The sequence below is a fragment of the Myotis nattereri genome (assembly GCF_964212035.1).
Source record: "Myotis nattereri genome assembly, chromosome: 15".
Taxonomy (NCBI): Eukaryota; Metazoa; Chordata; class Mammalia; order Chiroptera; family Vespertilionidae; genus Myotis; species Myotis nattereri.
This window is the reverse complement of record NC_138090.1, coordinates 13,144,780-13,171,516: the sequence shown is the minus strand read 5'-3', so window position 1 is coordinate 13,171,516 and position 26,737 is coordinate 13,144,780. Positions and strand designations below refer to the sequence as shown.

The 26,737-nt window shown below is 47.6% G+C and overlaps 2 protein-coding genes across 5 annotated transcripts in view; both read left to right on the top strand.

The window, feature by feature from the left end:
• Window positions 1-16,082, top strand: part of AGRP (agouti related neuropeptide) — a gene marked incomplete at its 5' end in the record, with an annotated part of 29,446 nt that extends 13,364 nt beyond the window's left edge. The window contains 4 exons of one of the 4 annotated variants that reach the window (XM_081108393.1): window positions 9,888-10,096; window positions 15,219-15,348; window positions 15,531-15,616; window positions 15,827-16,082. In XM_081108393.1, the coding sequence (XP_080964519.1) occupies window positions 15,222-15,348; window positions 15,531-15,616; window positions 15,827-16,009 (396 nt within the window). In that variant the 3' untranslated portion in view covers window positions 16,010-16,082. Of the gene's footprint in view, window positions 1-9,887; window positions 10,097-13,200; window positions 13,300-14,533; window positions 14,558-15,069; window positions 15,100-15,218; window positions 15,349-15,530; window positions 15,617-15,826 lie in introns of those variants that run through there. The other 3 variants (XM_081108391.1, XM_081108394.1, XM_081108392.1) reach the window with 3 other exon arrangements.
• A 657-nt stretch (window positions 16,083-16,739) lies between these two features.
• Window positions 16,740-26,737, top strand: part of ATP6V0D1 (ATPase H+ transporting V0 subunit d1) — a 38,776-nt gene continuing 28,778 nt past the window's right edge. The window contains exon 1 of the mRNA XM_081108387.1: window positions 16,740-16,973. Coding sequence (XP_080964513.1) covers window positions 16,844-16,973 — 130 coding nt within the window. The 5' untranslated portion in view covers window positions 16,740-16,843. The remainder of the gene's footprint in view (window positions 16,974-26,737) is intronic.

Below are 26,737 nucleotides of genomic sequence, written 5' to 3'. Positions count from 1 at the left end.
GCCCCTGTGCTGCATCCAGCTTCCTGAACTGTCCCTTGAGATCACACAGTTTCTCTCTCTCTCTTTTTTGCCCTAGCACTGGGGTTGCCAGATAAAATGTAGGACTCCCGTTAAACTTTAATTTCAGAGAAATCATGAATAACTTTTTAGGATGTCTCCAATGTTGCACGGGACAGATATAGGTATATATTTTTTATTGACTTCAGAGAGGAAGGGCAAGGGAGAGAGAGATAGAAACATCAATGATGAGAGAGAATCATTGATTGGCTGCCTCCTGCACACCCCCTACTGGGGATTGAGCCTGCAAACCTGGGCATGTGCCCTTGACTGGAATCAAACCCTGAACCCTTCAGTCCACAGGCTGACACTCTATCCACTGAGCCAAACTGGCTAGGGATATATATTTTTTAAATATATTCATTGTTTATCTGAAGTTCAAATTTAACTGGGTGTTACATTTTTTTTTTCATTTGCCAGATCTGGCAACCTTGCCCAGAACTAGCACATGGTGTTCCATCTGTCCATTCCCTGCGACTCTGCCTGGTTAGTTCCTTTTCCTGAGTCAGGTCTCAGCTTGGAAATAGCCTCCCTCAGGAAGACAGTTCTCTCTCCCCTCCCTCAGGCTGAGGCTACAGTCCCAGTCCTCTCATTACTGTGCCTGAGTTGGGCCCGCCAGGCAGGGTGGTCTATCTCATTCACTGCTAATTCCTCAGCCTCTGGTAGTGTTTGGGACTCAGTAAATGCCTGTTAAAGGGATAAGTGCTGACCTAGGTCCTAGCTCCAGGGATCAAGAGCTGGCCCACTTCCTGCCTTTCAAGCCTAGGGCCCCCAGTTTGGGGGATGGGGATGCATCAGTTATCTATCTTTGCCGACAAACCACTCTAAAAGTTAATGACTTGAAACAACAGCAGTCATGTTGTGTGCCCACCAATCTGTAAAATGGGCAGAGCTCAGCAGGGACAGCTTGTCTCTGCTCCACACAGCATCAGCTGGGGCTGGAGAACCCACTTCCAAGATGACTCACTCACATGGCTTTCGAGTGGGTGCTGTGTGCTGCTCCATAGGGTCCATGTGCCTCTCCATAGGGTCACGTGGGCTTCCTCACAGCATGGCGGCTGGGTCCCAAGAGCAAGGATCTTAAAAGAGACAGGAAACAGCAGATGCTAGTTTTTTACGGCCCTGGATCTGGATACTGGGACAGTGTCACTTCTACCATAGTCTCCTGATTAAGAGTCCATATTCAAGGAGAGGGGTCATAGGCCCCATCTCTTGGAACAAGTGTTAAAGAATTTTGTGACCATGTTTTAAAGCCTCCACAGGAGATAATACTCACAAAATGGAATTGATATAGCTCATCATCTGCACCCAGTCTGGGTGAATGATGGTCCACAGAATGCCTTCTCTCCATAGGTCCCTGGGTAGCACTGGACCAATGTGTTCTGGGCAGTCTTGGAGTGAGATAGAGAGGAGGGAGGGAGGGGATGAGAAACAGGAATCTCCCCTTGAAGGCTGAAGGGCCCCGAGCAACTCAAACAATGAAGACACAGTAATCTCATCTGAAAGGAGGCGGCACAGTTGGTACCTGCCATGGGTTCCTTGGGTTGCTGTAAACAGAAAACTTGAAATTGAGTTCTTTCCTTTTGCTTTTGAAAAAAATAAATCCATTAAAAGTTGACAGAGTAGTAAAATAAACAACCCACATACCTGTCACCTAGTTTCACTAATGGTTAATAATTTGCCACATTTGAAAGTAAGTTACAAACAAGACATTTCTCTCCCAAATCCTTCAGCCTGCATGCTCCCTCCCCCAACTCCCTCGCCCAGTGTACTCTCTGCACCAGTGGTTCACCCCTGGGGATGATTTTGTCCCCCAGGGAACATTTGAGTATGTCAACCGTTTTAAATTACATTTTTAAATTACATTTTTATTGAGACAAAATTAACACAATATAAAACTCATAATTTTAACCATTTTAAAATGTACTGGCCAGTGGTTTTTTTTTTGTTTTTTTTTTTTGTATATTAATAACAGGATACACCATTATTACTGTCTAAAATATTTTGCTTATTGCAATTGAAGGGGCGGGGCTCCTGACATTAGTGGACAGAGGCCAGAAATGCTGCTAAAATCCCAGAATTATTTGCCCGAAAAGGTTAAGTGTTGAGGTTGAGAAACCCTCTTTACACAATTATAGCACCATTAGCACATCTAAGGAAATCAACAGTAATTCAAGTATCGTTCTCACTTGTCTCAAGAATGTCTTTCTAGCATTTAAAATTTAGTTCATAAGGCAAGGTTCATGTATTGCATTTGGTTATATCTCTTTAGTAGCTTTTGATATAGAAGAGTAACTCTGTCCCACATTCAGCCTTTTTTGTTTGTATCTTTTTTTTTTTCTTTTTTTTTTTAGTTCAGGCCAATTTTATAGCATCATATTATTCTGGATTTATCTGATTGCTTCCTCAAGATTAGATTCATGTTACACATTTTTGGCAAGAACAGGACACTGGTGATTATTTCATCACACCAGGAAGCCCGTAATGTGAGGTGCCTGTGCTATTTGTGATGCTGGAATTGCATGATCATGCAGTGCAGGAGACAGCGCAGGTGCAGCCTCCCACACCCCACCCACCCACGTGTGGCATGCAGGTGCCACCCTGGGTGGCTTAGCCTTTCTGAAAAGTAGGGTTAGCCTGGGGAGGATGCATCTCCCCAGGGGAATCCTCAGGCCCTCCTCCCTCCTCTTTGCTGCCCCACCTTCAAGGGTCAAGGGGAAGGCCCCAAGAGCTGGGATTCCCTTTGCTATCACAGAGAAGCTGGAAGGACTTCTGGGTTTCTGCTGTTCTTTGGTTCCCAGGAAGAAAACTAGAGGACAGAAGTGGGCAGAGTCCCTCGAACCTGGAACCCAGGAAGCTGAGGGTATGGGCCAGTGGGGGTCAGGGGGTTGTGAGGCTGGAAACGGCAGGGCGGGTAGCATTCCTGTGGTGAACAACTGTGCAAAGGCTGTATTGGAAGTCACTCCCTACCTTCCTCCTTTCAGGAAGCTCCCTCCACCTTTAGGAACCCCCCCTCCTAGATACCACCTCCTCCAGGAAATCTAACAGGACTGCGGGAAGGAAGAAATCACTCCTGTTCTCCAAGCATTTCTTTTTGAGCCCCCTCCCCCCCATTTTTTTTTTTTTATAAGAGAACGTTTATTTAGGAAGTTACAGAGGTAGTAGAAATGAGCCAGCTGGGCTGTGTAGGCTCAGGAAACAAGTTACAGAGGCAGTTTGGGTCTACAAGGGGAACAAGCCTGGGAAGGAAGCATGTATCACACAACGCTGTGCACAAGAGATGTAAAAAAACAGAAATTATCAGTCGAGTGTGTGTTTAGCTGCAAGTAAGAGAAAACCTAATAATAGCTTAAACACATTTTTGTTTCATGTTTGTCTCATGCAATACAGTATCAGGAGGTGGACAGGCCGGGTTGGTGCAGCTGCTTTACAATATCATGAAGGCTTTGTGTTTTTCCTGTCTGCCACCCTTAGCAAGTTAGTTCACCCCAAGACTATTTCCTCATGGTCACAAGTTGGCTATTGCAGCTCTAGGCGTATAGTCACATTCTGGGCAGGAACTCAAAGGGAAAAGAAGCAGAAAAAGGGGAGGCGCCTCTGCCAGTGTCAACAAAAGGCTGCTGTCATCAATTTAGTGCCAATAGGAGTTCCCAATCTGGGGTGCAGTAAAAGGAGAAACTTTATTCAGGTAAACAGTTTGCAAACAGAAGACAGGCCACCCCCCCACCCCTCCACCACCACCACCCAGAGGAAACTGAAAGTGCTCTCCACAGAGACAAAGGGAAGGCCCACTTTTATAGAGAAAGTTCCCACCCTGGTCCCTGATTGGTCCATTTCTATGCAAATGAGGAACCCAAATCTGTACAGTTTGGTCCAAATAGCACTGGCTTGATTGGTTGGAATCATGCATCCTGACTGGTCATTATGGCGCTGCTCTTATTGGTCAGTAAGGTACAAATGATGATGTCTGGCACACCAAGTCCTTATAAAATCAAGAGGCACTGAAACCAACCCTACTTCTGAATTTTTGAACTGCATGAGGTGATACATTATTTTTCTAACTTAATATAGTTTGAACCAAACTTTCTGTTCATTACTACTGACATCATTTCACTGGTACCATCTGTTTCTCCTCTTACTATTTTTATTATGCACTATGAAAAAACAATACCGCTAACACACTGCTTCTCTTCACATTTGTATAGATTTTAGGAAATTATTGCCTTTTCCCCTGGAGAAATAACCTAGAGACAAAAAACTAGTACCACATTGTGAAATCTCAAATCCCGGAAGTCAACAGCCTAAAGACAATCCCCAGGAACAGGGAAGAAAAACAAGTTGTCACAAGAGACAGACAAGCCTGGCCAGTGTGGCTCAGTGGTTAAGCATTGACCTGTGAACCAGGAGGTCACAGTTTGATTCCTGGTTAGGGCACATGCCCGGGTTTCAGGCTCAATCCCCAGGAAGGGGTGTGCAGGAGGCAGCTGATCAGTGACTCTCTTTCATCATTGATGTTTCTATCTCTCTTTCCCCCTCCCTTCTTCTCTGAAATCAATAAAAATATATTTTAAAAAGTGAAAGAGATAGTCAAGCATAGATAAGGACAGCAAGCTGGGGAAAAGCCCATTTTCAATGCCACTGACCCAGACAATAGGTACCCTTCTTGTCCTGACACCCACTGCCACCACCTCAAGGGGGTGATTTTTGGTCTATGGTCTGAAGAACTCTTTTCAAATAACACAAGAGCTATTTTGAGGAAAGGTGCAATGAGAAAGGTTCAAGTATGAATCAGAGTCATGCCAAAGTCCACATTCAGGAAAAAACCCACAATAGAAAGGAAACTAGTGCAACCACCACCCAGATCAAGATACAGTGGTTCCCACTTATTCATGGGGGATAGGTTCTAAGACCCCCCCCCCCCCAGTGGATGCCTGAAACCAGGGATAGTACCGAACCCTACACATGCTGTTTTTTTTCCTATACATACATACCTATGATAAAGTTTAATTTATAAATTAGGCACAGTAAGAGATTAACAACAATAACTAATAAAATAGAACAATTATAACAATATCTATATATATAAAAGCTTAAGCAACCGGCCGTTGTTTGGTAGCTATGATGTGCAATGACCACCGGGAGGCAATTGCTCAACGCACAGGCATGGAAACATGGGACATACTGATGAATCTCAGAGGGGAGGGGGTAAGGGGGAGGGTGGGAAGAGATTAACCAAAGATCTTATATGCATAATAGAGGCTCAGTGCACAGATTCGTGCACTGATGGGGTCCCTCGGCCTGGCCTGTGGGGATAGGGCCAAAACTGGCTCTCCGATATCCCCCCAGGGGTCCCAGACTGTGAGAGGGTGCAGGCCAGGCTGAGGGACCCCACCAGTGCACGGGCCTCTAGTATTGTAATAAAAGTGAATGTGGTTTCTCCATCTCAAAACATCTTATTCTACTGTACTCACCTTTTCACTTACAGGAAGCACTTTACGGCTTCTCTGATTACCAAATTGTCAGCATCACTACTACTAGGTGTACCGGTTAATAATGTGGATTTTTTTCACTAGATGGAGTTACACATACGTTGATATATATGCGATTTGATGTGTATGCTATTTTGCTGTATTTTTTAAAAATATATATATATTATTGATTTTTTACAGAGAGGAAGAGAGAGGAATAGAGAGTTAGAAACATTGATGAGAGAGAAACATTGATCAGCTGCCTCCTGCACACCTGCTACTGGGGATGTGCCCGCAATCCAGATACATGCCCTTGACCGGAATCGAACCTGGGACCCTTCAGTCCTCAGGCTGACGCTCTATCCACTGAGCAAAACCAGTTAGGGCACTATTTTGTTGTATTGACAACAAGCTTCAAAACTTCATATGTCAAATTTTCTGAAGGTGTTAACATCATAGATATTTTTATGTTTAAAAATGTCAAATTTCGTGCCAGAAAAAGCATTTGCGGGAAGTTTTAATTCATTATTTTGAAGAAAAGTGCTGCTGAAAGTTATCGTATACTTTGGGAAGCTTATGGTGAACATGCTCCACCTCAAGATACTTGTGAACGCTGGTTTACATGCTTTAAAAGTGATGACTGCCCTGACTGGTTTGGCTCGGTGGATAGAGCATTGGCCTGCGGACTGAAAGGTCCCAGGTTTGATTCTGGCCAAGGGCATGTACCTTGCTTGCGGGCGCATCCCCAGTGGGGAGGTGTGCAAGAGGCAGCTGATCGATGTTTCTAGCTCTCTATCCCTCTCTCTTCCTCTCTGTGGAAAATCAATGAAATATATTAAAAAAATAAAAATAAAAAAGTGATGATTTCGATGTGAAAGACAAAGAACATCTAGGTCAACCGAAAAAGTTTGAAGACCAACAATTACAAGCATTACGCGTGTCAAACTAAAAAACAACTTGCAGAAAGATTACACGTTGCTCAGCAAACAATTTCTGATCGTTTACAAGCAATGGGAAAGATTTTAAAGGAAGAAAATGGGTGCCACATCAATTGAACCAAAGACAAATGGAAAACCGAAAAGTCATCAGTAAAGTGTTGCTTCAACGGCACGAAGAAAAGTCTTTTTTGCATCGAGTTGTGACTGGTGATGAAAAGTGGATTTATTTTGAGAATCCCAAACGCACAAAATCATGGGTTGATCCAGGTCAACCATCAACTGCGAGGCCAAATCGCTTCAGAAAGAAGACAATGCTCTGCGTTTGGTGGGATCAGGAAGGTGTGGCGTATTATGAGCTTTTAAAACCAGGTGAAACCATTAACACTGATCGCTACTAACAACAAATAATCAATTTGAACCACGCTTTGATTGTAAAGCGACCAGAATGGGCCAGAAGACACGGCAAAGTAGTTTTGCTTCATGATGATGCACCATCACACACTTCAAAACCAATTAAAGACACGTTAAAAGATCTTGCCTGCGAAGTATTAACCCACCCGCCGTATTCATCAGACCTTGCTCCTTCAGATTACCACTTGTTCCTATCCATGGCACATGCACTTTCTGAGCAGCACTTCAAAATGTACAAAGAAGTGGAAAATTGGGTCTCTGAACGGTCTGCCTCAAAACAAGAAAAGCTCTATTGGGACGGTATCCACAAATTACCTGAAAGATGAGGGAAATGTGTAGGTAGCAATGGACTTTAATTTGAAGAAAACAGTTTTGATGTTTCTCTTGAAATGATCATGTTTTCTTGGATTACAAAATCCGCATTATTAACCGGTTAATACTCAATCCGCATTATTAACCGGTACACCTAGTATTGCGCTTTGGACCATAATTAAGTAAAATAAGGGTTACTTGAACACAAGCACTGCAACACCACGCTGGCTACGAATGGGTGGGAAGCTCTACAGCGTGGCTACCCAGGACAAAGGGATGATTCACGTCCTGGGCAGGACCAAGTGGGAGAGTTCGTCATGCTACTCAGAACAGTATGCAATTTTAAACTGAGGAATTGTTTATTTCTGGAATTTTCCATTTAATACTTCTTTGACAGTGGGTAATGAAACCTTGGAAAGTGAAGCCCTGGGTAAGGGGCGACTAGTTTATAAAACATTCCGGGCACGGCAGACGTCCTCCTCATTCCCCTCCCCCAGTCAATCATGCCCCCACAGGTAATTACTATTTGGAGCTCTATTGCCACTTAGTATAGTTTTCTTGGGTTTGGAACATCATGTACATGGCATCATGGCATATTTACTATTCTGTGGCTGGCATCTCCATATTATTGTGTATGCCATTTCATTAATCTTTTAAATTGTTTTGTTTCCAGTTGCATAAATGTACCATTATTTGTCCATTTGATGGTTATTTGAATTGTTTTTAGCTTTTTATGAATAAAGTTGCTGGGAACAGTCTCTACATGCCTGTTAGTAGGCACGGCTCCAGTTTTTCTTGGGTTTGTACTAAAGAGTGAACGTGCTGGGGGAAGGTCAGGTGTAGCAGTTATAGTAAATGCTAGTTTTCCAATTTACCACTTACCAGTTCTAGTTACTTCTTATCCTCGCCTGTACTCAGTATTGCCAATCGTTTAAATTTTAGCCAATCTAGTCAGTGTATAGTAGTATCTCATTGTGGCTTTAATTCACATTTCTCTATGGATTAAATTTCTCTAGTGATACTGAACACCTTTCCACATGCTTATTGGCCATTTGAAAATCCTCTTTTCAAGTCCCTTTCCTCTAATGATAATGGAATTCCTTATATGTTCCCATGGATCTTTTTTTTTTTTTTTTTTTTTTTTTTTTTTTTTTAGTATATGTATTGCAATGTTCTTTTCCCAGTTTGTGACTTATCTTTTCACTTTCTTTTTTTAAAAAAATGTATTTTTATTGATTTCAGAGAGGAAGGGAGAGGGAGAGAGAAACATCAATGATGAGCGAGAATCATTGATCGGCTGCCTCCTGCACGTCGCCTACTGGGGATCAAGCCCACAATCTGGGCATGTGCCCTTGACCGGAATCGAACCTGGTTCTCTCCAGTCCGCAGGCTGATGCTCTATCCACTGAGCAAAACCAGCCAGGGCTCTTTCCACTTTCTTAGTTACCTTTAATCAATGACCAGAAGTTCTTAAATGGTCTAATTTATCAACCTCTGATGGTTAGTACTTTCTGTCTTATTTTAAAAAAGGTTACGAAAATATTATTTTTTCTAGAAATTTTTACCTTCACAATTATGTTTATAATCCACCTCAAATTAATTTTTCTGAAGGCTGCAAGGTTCAGGTAAAATAGTCACTTGCTCCAATACCACTTATTGAAAATGTCTTTCCCTCATTTAAAGAAGCTTACATAATTTATTTTCAATCATTCTTTTTTTTTTTTTAAATATATGTTTATTGATTTCAAAGAGGAAGGGAGAGTGAGAGGGAGATAGAAACATCAATGATGAGAGAGAATCACCGATCAGCTGCGTCCTGCATGCCTCCTACTGGGGATCGAGCCTGAAATCCAGGCATGTGCCCTTGACTGGAATCGAACCTGGGACCCTTCAGTCCACAGGTCGACGCTCTATCCACTGAGCCAAACCGGCCAGGGCTTCAATCATTCTTTTATAATATATTCACTTAAATATTTGCATTGCTTTAGCTGCATCCGGTAAGTTTTGGTATACTGTATTTCATTTTCATTTCGTTTGAAACTTGCTCTTTTCCCTTGTGATTTCTCCTTTGATTCATGGATTATTTAGAAACGTGTCTAAGAGCATAAGGACACTCAGCACATCTCTGGCAGCCAACTCAGCCTCCTGGGGGATGAGCTGAGGGTGGGTGGAGCGGCTGCGGGCTTTTATCTGTGCACCACCCCGGGAGCTCTGTGGGTGGGTCAACCGTTTCCATAACCAAGAGGTGTGTGGAGACACCTTCGGGCAGCACGTCCAGCAAGTAAAGGGAGGAGGCAGGGAGAAGACTTGCCTCTACACCTCAGGTCCTGACACAAAGTCTGGCTTTGGGCAGAGTTGGGAGGAGGCCCCCTATCCAGGGCTTGGTAAACAGTTTATGCAGGTCCTACCGCCAGTAGGGGAGGGGGCACCCTATGAGCTCTTCCTCCATACAGGGCTGGGGCTTGGTGCCTAGGTAATAGCTATGCCCCAAAGGGGTTATTTTAAGCCAGAAGGTATCCTTTCCATCTAATGCCTCCAGATGACTGTTTCCTCATGGGACTCGACCCCCTTCCCAGCTCCCGCTCCCATATCTCTACCTCCCAGCCTGCTTTTCAGTGAGAGGAACAGCGGATGGGAAAGGGTTTAAAAGCAGAAAGGAGAAAGTCCAGAGAGCCACTGCAGTCCTCTCTGCTCTCTCCAGCTGATCCTGAGCTCACCTTGAACCTGTTGAAAGCCAAGCACCGACTCACCCCTGCGCCCGGCACCCTAGGCAGCATCTCCTTGCCTACGTCCAGAGTTCCTGCAGCTTCTGTTCTTACCTTCATAGACCCTGAACAGTGGGTGTGAGCAGGTTGGGGAGCTCCTGAGTCTCCGGCAGAAAGCGATTTCCAGGTTGAGAATCATTTCCAGGTAGTGCAACAATTCCTCTTGTGCAAATACCTTTGTTCCTGGGGCTTTAGTTAAGCCACTGAACATCCTCAGGGAGTCGGGTTGCTCCCTTATATGGGGATGGATTAGGAACAATGCAGGGGACATCATGGGCACCCCTCCCAGCCCTACAGCGCCATGCCTCTGTGGAGCGCTGCTGGGGACTCAAATCGAACTTGTTCAGAAATCCTGTAATACTCAGGGGTCCTCTCATTGCCTGGGTGGAACAAGCGCCTCACCCTGTGAGTACAGGGGCTGATGTCCTGTTTCGGACATGTTGAGGGTGAGGACTCACCCTGAGGCAGAGGGCAGGATGCTGCAACACCCCCAGAAACAAGATTTCACACAGGAAAGCGGGACCTGGCAGGCAGGAGGAAAGACTGGCCACCCTCTCCAGGTTTCTGGGGATTTGGACATTGTGGGTTGTAGATGTCTTCAGAAGGGGCTGGGACTAGGAGTTAGTCCCATGGCCTTTGCTTCCTTCGAAGGGCCTATGGATCCAGACTGCAAGCCATAGCTTATCAGTCACAAGGGCTGGGACTATTTGTCTTTGTCATCCTGAGCCTTTTGTAAAGTGTCATCTGAGCAGGCTAGCCACAGCTCAGCTGTTCTGGGCCCCTAATAAAGGGCCCATTTCCAGCCCTGAAGGGGGAGAGGGAGAGCGAGTTAGAGCAAGGCTAGGGAGTCTCTGGGCCTGAGCCTCCTTACAGTCTGAAGAAGAGGTGTTCTGCTACCAGCTGGCCCTGCACCCCACCCCACTCTCCCTGGCTTGACTCCAGCCTACATTTTCATTGGCAACAAGCAAGACCACAAAGCCTAGCTGACCCCAGAATCAGAAGCTTCAGGTCACCATGGCCTTGACCTGGTCTCAGTTTAGATGCCTTGGTACAGTGCTGGTCATTCAGCACGCCCTCCATAAATAGTTCTCGAATGAATGGGAGAATGGCAAGTGCTGGCATTCGTGCAACAAACATGGAGCTCCTGATCACAGTGGGACCCCCTTCAGCTGAGGGTTCAAGACACCAGTCTGAAGAAATAAATAAATAAATAAATAAATAAATAAATAAAATAAAATAAATAAAATAAAATAAAATAAAATAGAAAAAAGGAGAAAAAAAGAGAGAAAAAAAAGAAACAAAAGAGAGAAAAAAAGACACCAGTCTCAAATAACCCCCATCCACCCTGCTCCCCTTCCCAGATGATGAGGGAACCATACCTCTCCAGGCAACCTCTGCCTTTTGGAAATCTTATAGATGAGCCACAGGGGCAGGGGCAGGGCAGTGCACTGGGTTGGGGACCTGGGTTTCAGAATGAAGCTGGACTGGGGAGAGCCAGTGGGAGTTTACGGCTCTGCTGCCCCCTGCTGGACCAATCAGGAAACACGCTCTATTTTGCAGGAGGCACAGAGCATCCACACTCTCCCCTTTCTCCTCTCTGAAGCCAGGATCCCTATGTTCGGAGTTCCCAGCCTCACAAATAGGTTCTGCATCCCCCAGGTATCCAAGATCTCCCACCCAGAACATCCCACCCATTTCTGAAAGTCCTTTGCCAACAAGAATTGTCCTGGGAACATCGGGTCAATTTCTGACCAGTAAGACCACTTAGATATTAGCGAGGGAAATAGGCTGCCGAGGAGGGGTCTTTTAGAGACTCCTATGAACAGAGGAGGAAAGGTAAATGTTAGGTTTGACAAAACCAAAGAAAATAGAAAATGATAGAAACTTAATTGAAACAACATTTGATACATCAAGCCAAAGATTGGTTATTTGCAGAAACTAGTAAAATTTGATAACCCAATGGAAAATTCACTTACATATATAGATACAGATAGAGTGAGAAAGCAATAACAAGAAACCCATAGGCCGTGTTTTGGGCCAATTCACTGGTGGTGGGAGGTAGGTGACACATGCTGGAGGGCGGAGGAGGGTGGGCTGGGAAAGGGCACAAACAAATGTTGGTTTCCTCCTGTGGACTACACTTGGCTTTGTGGGTGGCATGAGTGCTGCTATGTTCTGGGCCTGTGCACACTCACAGCAGTTGGACAGTGGAAGGTGGCTAAGATGTTTGCTGACTGGCTCATGGGCTGACTGAACCAACTCTAGGGGTAGCTGATCCCAGGTGGGAAAAAAGTCTATGACTGTTTACCAGGCTGGGGTCCTTCAGCGGGAACCAGGATTGGGACAGAGCCTGTGCCAGTGTTAAGCTGTATAATTAGGCAGCTTGATAAACCATGTGCCAGTTATGGGCCCAGGAAATTTACAATGTCCCTTGCCTGGAATTTCCCCAACTCCTACTCAGGCTTCATGACTGAGTAAAGGTCTCCTCAACTAGGAAGCTTTCTCTAACTAACTTCCTTCCCCCTTGCTGAGCGAGAGTGGGTGCCATCCTGCCCATCCTTCTTTTATGAAAGCACTTATCCCACTGCATTTAAAATTTTTTCTTTTATTTTTTTAAAAATTTTTTTTATTGACTTCAGAGAGGAAGGAAGAGAGAGCTAGAAACATCCATGATGAGAGAGAATCATAGATCGGCTGCCTCCTGCAAGTCCTCCACTGGGGATCGAGCCCACAACCTGGGCATGTGCCCTTGACCGGAATCAAACCTGGGATCCTTCAGTTCGTAGGCCGATGCTCTATCCACTGAGCCAAACCAGCTAGGGCTAAATTTTTCTTTTCTTTTAAATTTTCATCATGGCAAATTTCTAACATAAACAAAAGCAGCATAATAGGATAATATAGCCCATGTACCCATCACCCAGTTTCAACAATTACCAACCCATGAACAATTCTGTTTCTTCTATATCACCTCCACTACCCGCGCCCCCCCCCCCCTTTGGATTATTTTGAAGCAAATCCCAGACTTCCTATCATTTTATCAGTGAATACTTCATTATGTTTCTCTGAAAGATGAGTCCTATAAAAAAAAGAAAAAAGAAAGCATAACCATAACACCATGATCACCACTAAAAAAATTTCACAATTCTTCCTTAGTGTCATCAAATATCCAATGTTTATATCTCTCTGATCATCCCACTATGTTTTGATGGTTTTCTTGACTGTATCTCCCATGGGCCTGATCAGGGACCCGGCTGCCTGTGTGAGTGCCTCAGTCCTTGGCTATCACTGTTCATGGGGCTGAGAGACCTGTGTGCACACACCCAGCTGATGACAGCCACTGCTCCGTGGGTGAGTAAAGACCCTGAGTGCCTGAGGGAGAGGAGGCCTCGCCCTAGAATATGAAGAACTGTCCTTAGCACGTGTGCTGACCAGGCTCATCTCAACTCAGCCGGGCACCTTTCTAAAATATACATGCAGTCCCTGCTCCCCACCACTGTCTTTTCGGCCAGAATCTCCAAGGATGGGGCCAATGCACAAGAATTTGGGGAACATGCCTCAAGTATATGTATATTTGATGTATTGCCCTTTCTAACACCTAGTGGCTCCCACCAGAATGTTGTCACACACGGGCGCCAGATACCTTCATTCTACACCACTCTGAGAAGAGAAAGCCCTTGGGTGGGCCACCAGGCCCAACAGCCTCTTGCAGAGAAAGCTCAATGTCCAAGGAGGCCTTGACACCAGGTTGGCTTTGTGACAGAGTCACCAAAATAGCCAGCGGAGAAACAGGGTCCGGCCCTTTGCTGGATTATTCGGGGACCACCTCCTCAGAGAGGCTTTCCCGGAGTCCCCAGCCTCCTCCCCGACCCCCAGCAGCAGTGGGACCCTCTGAGCTCCTAGGACTGTTACCCTGAGCCAAACACAAGTAAGTCCAATGCCAACCTGATCCTAGGCCAGACCTCAGTGGAAGAAACTGCCACAGGGCCACCCTCTGTGGACATCTCTTCCCCATGCAGCCCAGACCCCAACAGCAATGGTTGGTGTTGGCACCAGGCCAAGGGGCCCCAGATGGCAACCTATGATTTCCACCCGCTGCTGAGGGCACTTCCTCAGGCCTGTGTGAACCTGGGCCACAAACAGCCCCTTCCTCCTCCTCCCGCTGCCTTGGGCCAGCCCATTTTGTACGCTTGAGGCCTTGAAGCTGATTCAGATTGCATCCCTTTCTCTGACGGGCAAGTGTGTGATAAACCGCCCTCCAGAGAGGGGAGGGGCGGCAGGGGTCCTGTGTGTCCCACCATCTCCACAAAAGGGCAGTCCTCACCACAGCCTCGTGCTGCTGAGCCCAGACGTGGGCAGAGCCCTAACCATGTAGGGAGGAAGGGAGCAACCATTAGCGCTAATGAGGCAGGCGGCTTGAAAGCTTTTTACTTGGAAGCTGCTCGCCCACCCAGGGAACAGACCGTTCTGCTTCCTTGGCTTCCAGGAACCCCAGGCAGAAAGGGGTTTGGGGACAGGAGAAGGGGTGGGGGTCTTGAAAAGGCCTGGAGGGAGAAGAAGGAGAGAGGAAGAGCCAGGGATGGAAGCAGGAGGGGCTGGTGTTGGCTAGGTGGGTTTCTCTCTTCCATTCCCCCCCCCCCAAAAAAAACCCCCCAGGACTCTAGGTCTGCACCCACCTCTGCCTCACTCTGGCCATTGGCCCATCACCCCCTTCAATGCCCTTGACCCAAGTTCCTGGAAGCAAAGCAAACAACATGCCCTACACTGTCTGATTGAGCATCTCCGGGCCCACAAATTAAATTAAGCTCTCAGGACTGCCTGCCTTGTTACTGCTAATGGCTCCAGCCTGCCCCCAACAGGTCCCTGTCCTGTCAAAATTCGGGGGCCCTGGGCACCCTATCTTGTTCCCAAACTTTAATTGTCTCCTGGAGACCTCACACACAATTGGAGGTGGTCACCCTCTTATAGAGCACCCAGAAACTCGGGTTTCAGGGAGAGAGGCTTAAACTGTACGTCCCCTCTTCTGGGGAAGGCCCCTCATATCCTGGCTTCAGGGAATAGTCACGTGTGGGCCCTTCATTAGACTCTGCTATATAAGCGGAGGGCACAAGGTGGCCAGGAATGCTTGGGGCAAGGATCCAGCAAGCAGAAGTAAGTCTCAGGCTGGGCAGAGATTCCTGTTCTCTGGGGGCTCTCTTGGGGGTAGGGCACTTAGAGGGTGCATCCAGGGATGAGGAGGGACTAAGTGTTGGGTCTTCCTGCCGAGCCAGGCCATGCTGACTGCAATACTGAGCTGTGCCCTGCTGCTGGCACTGCCTGCCATGGAGGGGGCCCAGATGAGCTTGGCACCCCTGGAGGGCATCAGAAGGCCTGACGAGGCCCTGTTCTCAGAGCTGTCAGGTCAGTGTGGGCAGGGGTGGGTCTGGGTGGGGCCTGGATACCCTCTGGCCACAAACTATTCACTCTGGTAGGAGCTCTTCTTCTCTCTTCCCAATCCCAGGCCTGGGAAGTGGGCGTTTTGTGCATGGCAGGGTTTGGGGGGTGGGGGTAGGGGGATTTTGCTCTCACATCATCTGTCACAGACCTGGACCTGAGACGTGAGCTGAAGCGGACAGCTGTAGAACAGGCAGAAGAGGCTCTGCTGCAGGAGGCCAAGGACTTGGCAGAGGTAACTGACTGTTCAGGGCAAGGGGTGAGGCTACAGGCCTTGGGAGGGCACATCGGGCATGGTTCCCACTCTCCATTACCTGACACTCCCCGCCCCCCTTTACCTGGAGCAACCTTGCAGACCCCTATGCTCCACTGCCATCCCACTTGCATGGGGCAGGTGAGGTCCCTGGACTTGCCTTCGGAGGCTCATGCTCTCGCATCCCTGCAGGCGCTAGATCCGGAAGAACGGGAGCCACGCTCCCTGCGTCGCTGCGTGCGGCTGCACGAGTCCTGTCTGGGACACCAAGTACCGTGCTGTGACCCATGTGCCACGTGCTACTGCCGGTTCTTCAACGCCTTCTGCTACTGCCGCAAGCTGGGTACTGCTGTGAACCCCTGCAGCCGCACCTAACCGGTCAACGTCAGGGTCGGGGCTGTGACGGGGTGGGGGTAGAGGGGCGTGAATAAAGTTTGGGACCAACCCCAAGGCTGTGACATTATTTCAAACGTGGTCTTTGGAGCGGGTAGGTCATGGCAGGCCGCCAAATCTAAAACCTCATACCTACCCCAGGGCCTGTGTTACTCCATCATCTGAGTTACTTATACGCACACTCTTAGGGCACCAGGCGCCGTTGGGGAAGCAGAGGAGAGCCGCTCTTCAGCCCTCGAGAATCTTAGGGGAAGAGAGGCAGGGGGCATCGCGCGGGAGAGGGGCTGTGACTTCTGGCGAACAAGCATTAGGTTCCAGGGCCTGCTCGCAGCTAACTCGATGTGTGACCCCCAGCGAAGGCCGCCCTTGCCATACCTGTTCCCCTCGGGGGAAGGCGGACTCCACAGTCTGGAATATTTCCAAGCATAAATAGCTTTCATCTTCACTCCGCACGCCCTCATAGCGCCAGATACACCAGACCGGGGAAAGCTCGGGGACCCGATTCAATTTCCCTGGCACGGGCACCACCGCGCGGCGGGTCTTAGACACTCCAAGCGGCTCCAGCCAAGAGCCAGAGGCGCTCTTTCCCTCTGCGCGCAGGCGCCAGGGGGCCGTCCCAGCCCGCACCTGCGCAATGCGTCCACTAGAAGCCACCCGGAAGAAGGGCACCACTCAGAACCCCGCCCCGCGGTGGTCACGTGACCCTCTTTGCGTGTCACCTGATGCGCCTGACAGTACGCTGCGGGCGCCGAGTCAGCTGATCTTGGAGTTGCTCTGCGTGCCTGCGGGTCGGGCTTCTCCGGTCCCTCCGCAGCCATGTCGTACTTCCCGGAGCTGTACTTCAATGTGGACAATGGCTACTTGGAGGGACTGGTGCGCGGCCTGAAGGCCGGGGTGCTCAGCCAGGCGGACTACCTCAACCTGGTGCAGTGCGAGACGCTCGAGGGTGAGCCGCGGGCTGGGGTGCCCGGCCTTGAAAGGCCGGCGAGGAGGCTAGCGAGGGCCTGTGGGTTCCGAGTTCTGTGCGGGGAAGCCGATGGCGGGGGTTCTAGAAGCGCCTGAGAGGCTTCGTTCGGAATCGGGGGCTGATGGCGGGGTCGCTGGAAAGGGATCTACCTCCAGCTGCGGTTCGGCTCAGGCCTAAACGCAAACAAAGCTTTAAAACCTCAGTGGTTCGCCTGTGCTGGGGCCGTCTCTTCCCCGGTTATGGCCCCCATGTAGTTTGGAAGCGAGGGTCTCTAGGGAGTGAGTGGTTGGTCGGTGGGAGATGTGCCCATACAAAGTCTGGTTACCCTGACGTAGCCAGAGTGAGCTGTCCCGTGGCAACGGAAAAGCCCCCCACTTCCCTCGTAACACGTACACCAGGGCTTTGGGGATCATTGTGTCTTCTTGTCCGAGGGGTGAACCTTCCTGGGGAATTGCTGAGCCTGCTTAGAGTTTCCCCCCATCGCGGAACCACTGGCTGAGCAGTCTTCTGAAGGCAGTGTTTGAGAGAGCAAGGCGTGGCCCTGCAAGTCAGGGAAGTCCATACACATGGATTTGGCCAATAAATCAAAAAACCTCAGCGAAAAGGATGCTTGTTGAGATAGGGTTTTCCTAGCACCAGAATTGTGAGAGAGGCTGAGTTCCCTTTTCCTTTCAGCCCACGCAGCTTCAACGTGGAATGACCCCCGAGGCACAGTTGCATCAAATTTACTGAATGAGAGGTGCCCCTGAGTCCAGTCTTTGCCTCCTCTCCCTCCTCCCAGGTGGTAGTGAAAGACACAGTGGCTGGGATGTAATCCCCATCCCAGACCCCCAAGTTTACTGTTGAGCTAGTCTCATGGTAGCTAGAAGGGGAAGATGACCAGATGATTCACCCTTTGAGAAAAATTTCAAATAAAAAATGTATTGAGGTTAAAAGTGAGCTCAATGAAAAACCCCAGTTTTTGTTTATCTTGCAATAATGCAAAAAAATACCTTTAAGTTTTACAGCTTCCTGAAGTTAAAATACAATTGTGGACTTTGTGGTTTTAGCATAAGTGTACAAAAAAAGGTTGTTCACCTCCCTTATGGGAGTGGAAGTGAGGAAGGAGAGGAGAGCATTTCAGGTGCTGGGTTGTAGGAGCCTACCAGCAACCTAATTCTCCTCACTGTTGGAAAAGGAGAAGCGGAGGGGCTCTCTCTGGGGCTGGGTCTGACACACAGCTGATACTTAATGTGAGTTTTGTGGACTGACTGGCACTGGAGGAAGAACTTTGCTTAGATCTGAAGGTGAACTCCATTGATTACTAATTGACATTTGGGAAAGTTGTTTCTCTCAAGGCTTTCCTCATTCTTGCTGCTGACTCCTCCTTAACCCTACCCGTCCCCCAGCTTCTGAGGCCACAGGGTTCCCATCTTCCCAGCAAGACCCTATGCCATCCTCCACAAACATATTAGGCCATTCTTCCTATAATAGTGCTTGGGACATAGCCCCCTTGTGGACCACAGTACAGACTTTTAGCATGACTTTCAGGGATTCCCTTGCTCTTTCACACATATTACTTACCTTCACACAAGCCATGCCCCCAGCTCTTGGTGCACATAGTGTGGTGGACTTGGGAGTTAGACAAATCTGAGCTTGAACCCCATCTCTGCTGATTACTGGATTACCTTGGACAAGTTATTTAACCCCTCTGGACCTCGGGTTCTTCATCTAATATATTAACAGTATCTCAGAAGGTTGTGAAATGTCAACAAACTATTATGTGTGCAGTACTTAGCCCAGCACCAAGCACAGAGAAAGTGCTGGGTAAATGGGAGTTCTTCCATCCCTCTGCTTCCTTCTTTTTAAAACAAAAATATATTGTCAATGATTTTTAGAGAGAGGAATGGAGAGGGATAGAGAGAGAATATCAATGAGAGAAACATTGATCAGCTGCCTCCTGCACGCCGCGTACTGGGGATTGAGTTCATAACCCAGGCATGTGCCCTGACCGAGAATCGGACTGTGACCTTCTGGTTCATGGGCCAGTGCTTAACCACGGAGCCACATCGCCTGGGCTCTGCTTCCTTCTTGTCCCCATGAAGCCCTGTGACTCCCACCTTTTCAGGCCCAACCCCAGTAGCACCCCATCATAGAACTTCTCTGTGGCCTTGCTAGCCTAGAATGTTGTTCCCTTTACCCAATTACAGCTCCTGTTTGTGCTGCTTTCCTAGATGTTTCTTGAAATAGAGTTTGGGATTTTGGGGACCGTCTGTGATGGAGGTGCTCAGGACTTTCAGAGGCTGAGGATAACCAGAAGCAGGAAGGAGTGATCATAAGCTCCAATTTGTCCTCTACAGAAAGGCCCCCTCTGCTTCTGAAGGTGACAGCAGAGGCCTGGCCTCCAGGTCTTTGTTGTGGATGTTTTTGCCTCCCTGTCCCCAGGGGAAGGGGGAGGGAGATGGGAAGGGGACACCAAGGAAGCCTGTGGTGCCTAATGAGGTCTGTAGCCATATCCTGAGGTGTTCATTAGATTCCACATATGGGTGAGATCGTGTGATACTTGTCTTTCTCTGACTGGCTTGTTTTGCTTAGGTTAATACTCTCCAGGTCCCTCCATGCTGTCTCAAAGTCAAGTCTTTTAATATATAGGTTCTCTGTCTCTCTTAGTTTTTCTTTTATTTATTTAAGAAGCCTGGCTATTTAATTTGTAGATTTTCCCTCCATCTCAATTTTGCTGATTATATCCCTGCTGTCTAGTTTAATAGGTTCCCCTGTCCCTTGTGTTTCCTGTAAATTTGTGGTTAGACACAGAGGCTTGATTATATTTAATTAAAAAAATTTTTTTTTAATGTAGCATTTTTTAACATGAATCAGGGAAAGTGCTTCTTTTTTAAAAAATATATTTTTTAATTTTTATTGATTTTAGATAGGAAGGGAAAGGGAGAGATAGAAACATCAATGATGAGAGTGATTCATTGATTGGCTGCAGCCCGGGCAAGTGCCTTTGACTGGAATCAAACCAGGGACCCGTCATTGTGCACGCCGTTGCTCTGGCCACTGAGCCAAACCGGGCAGGGCAATATATTTGATTTTAAAAAGAATATTTAAGAAGTAATATTTGTACTTTCATTGGGAGGCACACAGTACCTAGTTGTTTCTCTTTTTGTGACATAAGGAATCATTGATATTTATTGCCTAGAATAATTATTTCAGTAGGGCTTGCAAAATGGTGATATTTTGTGTTTCCTTCCTGTTCTAAAGAAACATGATTAACATTCAGGAAGGGGGGAGCCCGTGAGTTCGGCAGTTGGGGAGCTTTGCTAAGAGCTCCCACGTGTGGTATGCTGGCTCTCTTTCAGAACACTTTATCCCTCTCTGTCCCGAGTCATTTGTTTTCTATTCATTGCACCACCTCCTTCTGCATTTCAACATTATTTCACAAGAGACAGTCTCATCTGGGAAGAAGAAAGCAAGACTCCAAGCTGGGCTTGCCCAGTCACCAGTCACATGAAACTGCAGATGCAAATGTGGTTGGTGTCTTCCAGGAGTGGCAAGTCACTCAGTACTAATTATGGTGTGACTGGAAAGTTAGACAGAGATCAGCTCTGGGAGGGTTGCAAAAGCTGTAGGAGGTGCTTTTCCCTGAGCGCAGCTGATGGGAGGGCAAAACCGTGGGACTTGGACTTGAGAATGTATTTGTAGTTTTAAAAGCAGATTGGAGAGAGTCTCCTGATCAAGGTGGCAGATGCAGGAGAGGAACATGACATTCTTTTCACTCTGAGCAGAAAGTCCTGGCAAAAAACATCTGGAAACTTGTCTACTGAAAAAAGAAAAGTGATATATAAATGCATATGTACAGAAGCCTATTTCAAAAGAAAATCAAACTTGCTGGTAAAATGTTTTTGTGGTTTGTTTCTGTGTAATACGGGAAGTTGTTGGTCATTGAATTCATTGAATTAGTGAAAATACTTCCCCAAAGATTTAATTTTAAATCACTTCTGATAGAGTAATTTTATTTTTATGTGATATGGCTTCATGTTCATATTTTATGTTACATGTTTTGTTTTTTTTCTTTTCTAAAAAATGTATAATTTTTCTGCAGTGGTCCATATATCTGTTTTCCTTATAATATGTGGTTATCTAAGTTAATATTTATGTACACCATACTTAATTTGTAAGTTTAAATCAAATCTGGAAAAAATTAAATAACTTTAAAAAAAAAGAAAAGACAAGTGAATTGGAGGAAAGGGCCGCATTGGAGGTGGGGAGAACATTTTGCAGAGTCTTACAGTAATCTAGGCCGGAGATGACGGCAGTCTGTTCTCAGGCATTGGCAGGGAGCACTGTGGGGAAAGTTTAGGAAGAGGAATTGATGGGACTGGAGGGTTAGATAAGGAGGCTGAGGAAGAATGAGTCAAGGCTGATATCCTCACCTCTGGCTTAGGCAGTTGTGTAGGTGGCAGAGTGAAATTTGGTGGAATGTAGAAGGAACAGGTTGGAGAAGGAGAAAATGGGATTGATGGATCTGTGTTTGAGTGGAGCTGTGGAGGCTTGGGAGACAGCTTGGGGAATCAAGGTAGAAGTGTGGCCATTGACCCCAAGAGAGAGTATAGAGTCAGAAGAGTAGGGGCCCAAGATGAGACCCTCCCCCAGGAAGGGCTTCAATTAAGCAAGGATGGGGAAATGACAGTCCTGCTGGAAGGCCAGAGGCAGCCCCTGAGAGGCGGGTAGCCACCAGAGAGGACCTGAAAAAGAAGGCCAGGCAGCCTTCCATTTGGTTTTGCCATTCAGAGGTCATTGGCAACTTTAATGAGAATAGCGGAGAGAGGGGCTAGAAGCTGACGACAATGCATGGAGTGGATGGGCAGAGACAGTGTATACACAGAGCAGAAATCACTGATGAGCTCAGCTCAGCCACTTACTGGCTTTGTGACCTTGGGCAAGTCATTTATCCTCAGCTGTACAACGGGAAAGTTAATGAGAGCTCTATGAGATATTGGTGAAGTGTAACCATGGGGCCTGGAGCAGAGTGAGCAGTCAGGGAAGCCAGCTGCTCCCACCATGGAGCTTCCCTCCTGTCACACCTCGGAAGCAGGCGCCATGATGGGCCTGGAGTGGGTAATGCAAACATGTCACACAGGCCTTACTTGGGGGCAGGTGTGCCTGTGTAATGGGCAGACTGATGGGCATCAAACAGCATTGATGCCCAGCTGGTGTGGCTCAGTGGTTGAGCATTGACCCATGAACTAGGAGATTATGGTTTGATTCCTGGTCAGAGCACATGCCCAGGTTGTGGGCTCCATCCCCCATTGTGGGTGTGCAGGAGGCAGCCAATCGATGATTCTCGCTCATCATTGATGTTTCTCTCTCTCCCTCTTCTTTCCTCTCTCTGAAAATACATAAAAACATTTTAAAAAGCAGCATTGAGCCCTAGCCAGTTTTCTCAGTGAATAGGGCTCAATGAAGGGTCCTGGGTTTGATTCTGGTCAAGGGCACGTATCTCAGTTGCAGGCTCGATCGATCACAAGTGCAGGTGGCAACCAATCGGTGTGTCTCTCTCACATCAATGTTCCTCTCATCTGTCTTTCCCCTCCCTTCCACTCTCTCTAGCAGTCGATGGAAAAATATCCTTGTGTGAAGATTAACAACAACAACAAAAACAGCATTGATGTACAGTAGGTGCAGGGTACATTTTGGGGCAATGGGAGCATTTGAAGAGTGACAGAGAGTATATGGTTTCTTTTTGAGGTGATGAAATGTTCTAAAATTGCTTGTGGTGATGGTTGCACAGCTATATAAACATGCTAAAACCATTGAATTGTACACTTAAATGGGCGAATTGTATGGTATATGAATTATATCTCAGTAAAACTGTTCAAAAAAAAAAATTAGGCCAGGGAGGCGGGAAGAAAAAATGGTATTAATGCTCTCAGAAATGTGAAACTGCATGGAGTGTCAGCGGAGCTTGAGAAAGTGGGAAGAGAGAGTAGAACATGTGTCAGGGATGTGCAGGGCTGAGGGAGGATAGGTACCTCGGTTGCTGCATGGACGGGCTTGGGTATCTTGGAAGGACATGCAGCTCAGGAGGGATTTAAAAAAGAGAGAGAGGCCAGAACCGGTTTGGCTCAGTGGATAGAGCGTCGGCCTGCAGAATCAAGGGTCCCGGGTTCGATTCCGGTCAAGGGCATGTACCTTGGTTGTGAGCACATCCCCGGTGGTGGGCGTGCAGGAGGCAGCTGATCGATGTTTCTCTCTCATTGATGTTTCTGGCTCTCTATCCCTCTCCCTTCCTCTCTGTAAAAAATCAATAAAATATATTAAAAAAAAAAAGAGAGAGACACATATTCTTCAGTTAGGTGAAAGGTAATGTGTGGGAAATGTTGCCTAAGGTTTCCTGTTTATGTTCTTGTCTGGAAACATTTTATGTTCTGTTCTGCTTGTCAAAGGAGACTGTATTGAATTAGTGAGCTTAGATGACTATAGCTGGGACAGAACACTAGTTTAGCTCAATCCAAACTCCCTCAGAGTCAGATCTGGTCCAAAGCAAGAGATAACACAGTCCTGACCATCCAGTGATCACAGCAAGAGGAAAGAGTTTAGGGCACATGCGGGGGGAAGGGTGTGTCAAAGGCGATAACTAGAACGAAGGGAGCAAGTGTGTTGAGTCTCTGAGCTGTGAGACCCTCGGCTCCACACATATCTGAAGTTTTCCCATCAGTATTTAAGGATATGTTGTCCCGTCAGCCCTGGGCAGTGGCATCACTGCATAAAGAGACCCCTGATGCCCCATGATCGGATCTGGCATGGATCATCGGTGGTGACCATATAGCATTCTGCCTTGTTTGTTCCTCTCCAGCCCCAAAGCAGGGAGGGGGCTAGGGATAGGCAGGAGGGAGGTCTTGCTGCCATGAGCCAACTTGGACTTGGTCCTTCTGTGGATGGAGAAGGGAGGATTTGGGGGTGTGATGCAATTAGAAATTTGGTCTGGGGCTCGGGAGGATGGACTTAGAAGGAGGCAGGCTGGAGGCAGGCAGCTATTCCAGCTCTCCAGGTGAGAGGACGTGGGCTGAACTGGGGCAGGCGTGGCATGCGGGGAGATGAAGCACTGGGTCACAGACCAGCTTGGGGGATGAAGCACACAGGATTGGGCCAGTTTTGATTAGATATGAGGGTGTGAGAGGTTAGAAGTCAGGCTTCTGACTCATCAGTGACTAGAGCTGTTTCTGAGATGGGGACCACCAGGAGAGGAGTAGGTCTGGGACATGGACGAGGTGGTGGACGAGGAGGTGTTCTGTCTCAGACGTGCTGAATGGGAGTGTATGAGCGAGGTGGCTGTGTGGGCCTGGAGCTTAGGGGAAGTAGCTCTCAAGATACCAATCTGGAAGTCATCAGCACGCTGGCTGGCGGCAGTTCAGCCCACGCCTGGCCATCTGTTGGCTTGCAGTCAGGGCAGGACTCTCTTAGAAGCTAGTCCTGCCAGAGGCTGGAGAGCAGGCTCCACAGTGGGCCAAGTGAACACAAGTGGACACAACCGTGCCTGATGAGGACACCTGGCATGGAGCTCGATTTGGCAAGTGGAGCGGGGAGAGCAACAGCCAGGGATTCCCCTCCCGATGCCTGCTGTGCCGCCTCCTGCATGACTGGCCATGGTGATTTTTGTTTTCTTTTTAACTAAACATATATGTCTTTAATTTCTGAAAGTTAAGTTGGTGGAATGGTGACTCAGTGTGGATTCTTTGAGGGACAAATTTTCACTACCTTATTAACACTGATATATATATATAGGTGTCCCCCAAAAAAGGTGTACACACTTTAACAGCTGATAGCCCAATTTTGAAAATTATTTTAATAAACACTGCCTTTATAATTATTCACATTGTGTGGATACATTTTGGGGGGCACACTGTTACTTTATAGCCTCACTTACAAATTATATCCCCTAGATTAGCACCAGATGGCATGTATAAAGGTGTTCACGCCAGCCTTGTAGTAGGTATCAGTAACCTGTTAGAACCAGTGAAATACCCATCGACAGGGGTGTGTTAAATAAACCATTATCTATGCTTACAAGTACTCAAAGTCTGAAGTTCCATAAGTGTTAGGTTAGGTGGCTCAGGAGGCGGTGTAGGAAATAAAGGGAGTCGAGTTAATCAGAAAAGGAAGAAAGGAAAGGCTTTATTCTGCGTCTCCAGGCGACCCTCGATCCCCAAAGACAGGGCACGTGGATCCGCATTTTTCCTAGATCTCAGTTTCTGCTAATAGCTGGACTGTTGAATCCTTTGGGAAGGGTGGAGGGGGATGGGGCGAGGTCAGAGCAGTTTTCAGTTCAGAGGAGGGGACAGTCATGGAGGAGATGAGGAGATAAGGCGTTCACAGTGAGACTGAGGTAGGCGACTGTGGTTTGGGACAACAGGGCCCCCTAAGGGGACGCATGGCAGTGGAGGATTGGCGTCCCTGTGAAGGGAGGGGGCCAGGAGCGGAAAGAGCAGGGAGGCTGGAGCAGGGAGGCTGAAGGGCTCCGAGGGGGCTGCAGAGTGGCTGCTAGGATGGTGCCTCAGGGGCATGGGGCATGAAAACATGACTAAGAACGAGTGGGTTATAGGGCTCTCATCAGGGAGGCAGGGAAGGGGTCCGGTGGCCAGCGGGCAGGTGGATTTGCCGTCAGTACCCATGACTGAGATCTTGGAAGGATAAAGGAGCCCTAAAAAGGAGGGCAGGACAGAGAAGGTAGCCCCCGTGTCAACCAGGAAGGTGACCCACTATAAAAAAAGGGCCCCCCTCCCTGTTGGCGTGGATCCACGTGCCCTGTCTTTGGGGTTCGTGGGTCGCCCGGGGACGCAGAATAAAGCCCTTCCTTCCTTTTCTGATTAACTCGACTCTCTTTATTTCCTACGCCACCTCCTGAGCCACCAAACCTAACAATAAGAACCAATTTAGAAATACATTGTTAGGTGAGAAGTTGCAAAGCATTTTTAAAAATATATTTTTATTGACTTCAGAGAGGAAGAGAGAGGGAGAGAGATAGAAACATCAATTAGCCGAAACCGGTTTGGCTCAGTGGATAGAGCGTCGGCCTGCGGACTGAAAGGTCCCAGGTTCAATTCCGGTCAAGGGCATGTACCTGGGTTGCGGGCATATCCCCAGTAGGAGATGTGCAGGAGGCAGCTGATCGATGTTTCTCTCTCATCGATGTTTCTAACTCTCTATCTCTCTCCCTTCCTCTCTGTAAAAAATCAATAAAATATATTAAAAAAAAAGAAAAAAAGAAACATCAATTATGAGAGAGAATCGTTGCTCGTCTGCCTCCTGCACGCCCCTCACTGGGGATTGAGCCTACAACCCAGGCACGTGCCCTTGACTGGAATTGAACCTGGGACCCTTCAGTCTGCAGGCCGATGCTCTCTCCACTGAGCCAAACTGGCAGGGGCGCAAAGCATTATTATAATATATTCCCATTTTAGTAGAATACTGGGTGAATGTACATGGGAGAGCATTGGAAGCATAGATACCAAGTTGCCTAGAGTGGCAGCCTCTGGGGAGAAGGACGGGAAGGCTGGAGGGGAACATTTCAGTTTCTGCTTTCTGTACCCTTCCATTGTTTGGATGAGGATTTGACTTGCATTACATTCAGAGCTGACTGAGTCTTACAAAACCTTCTCTTGACACTTGATGGTGCCTGAGGGCCCAGGCCAGGGCTGGACCTTCACATCACCCAGGCCAGAGCAGCAGGGCCCCTATTCAGGTACAGCTCCCCTGCTCAC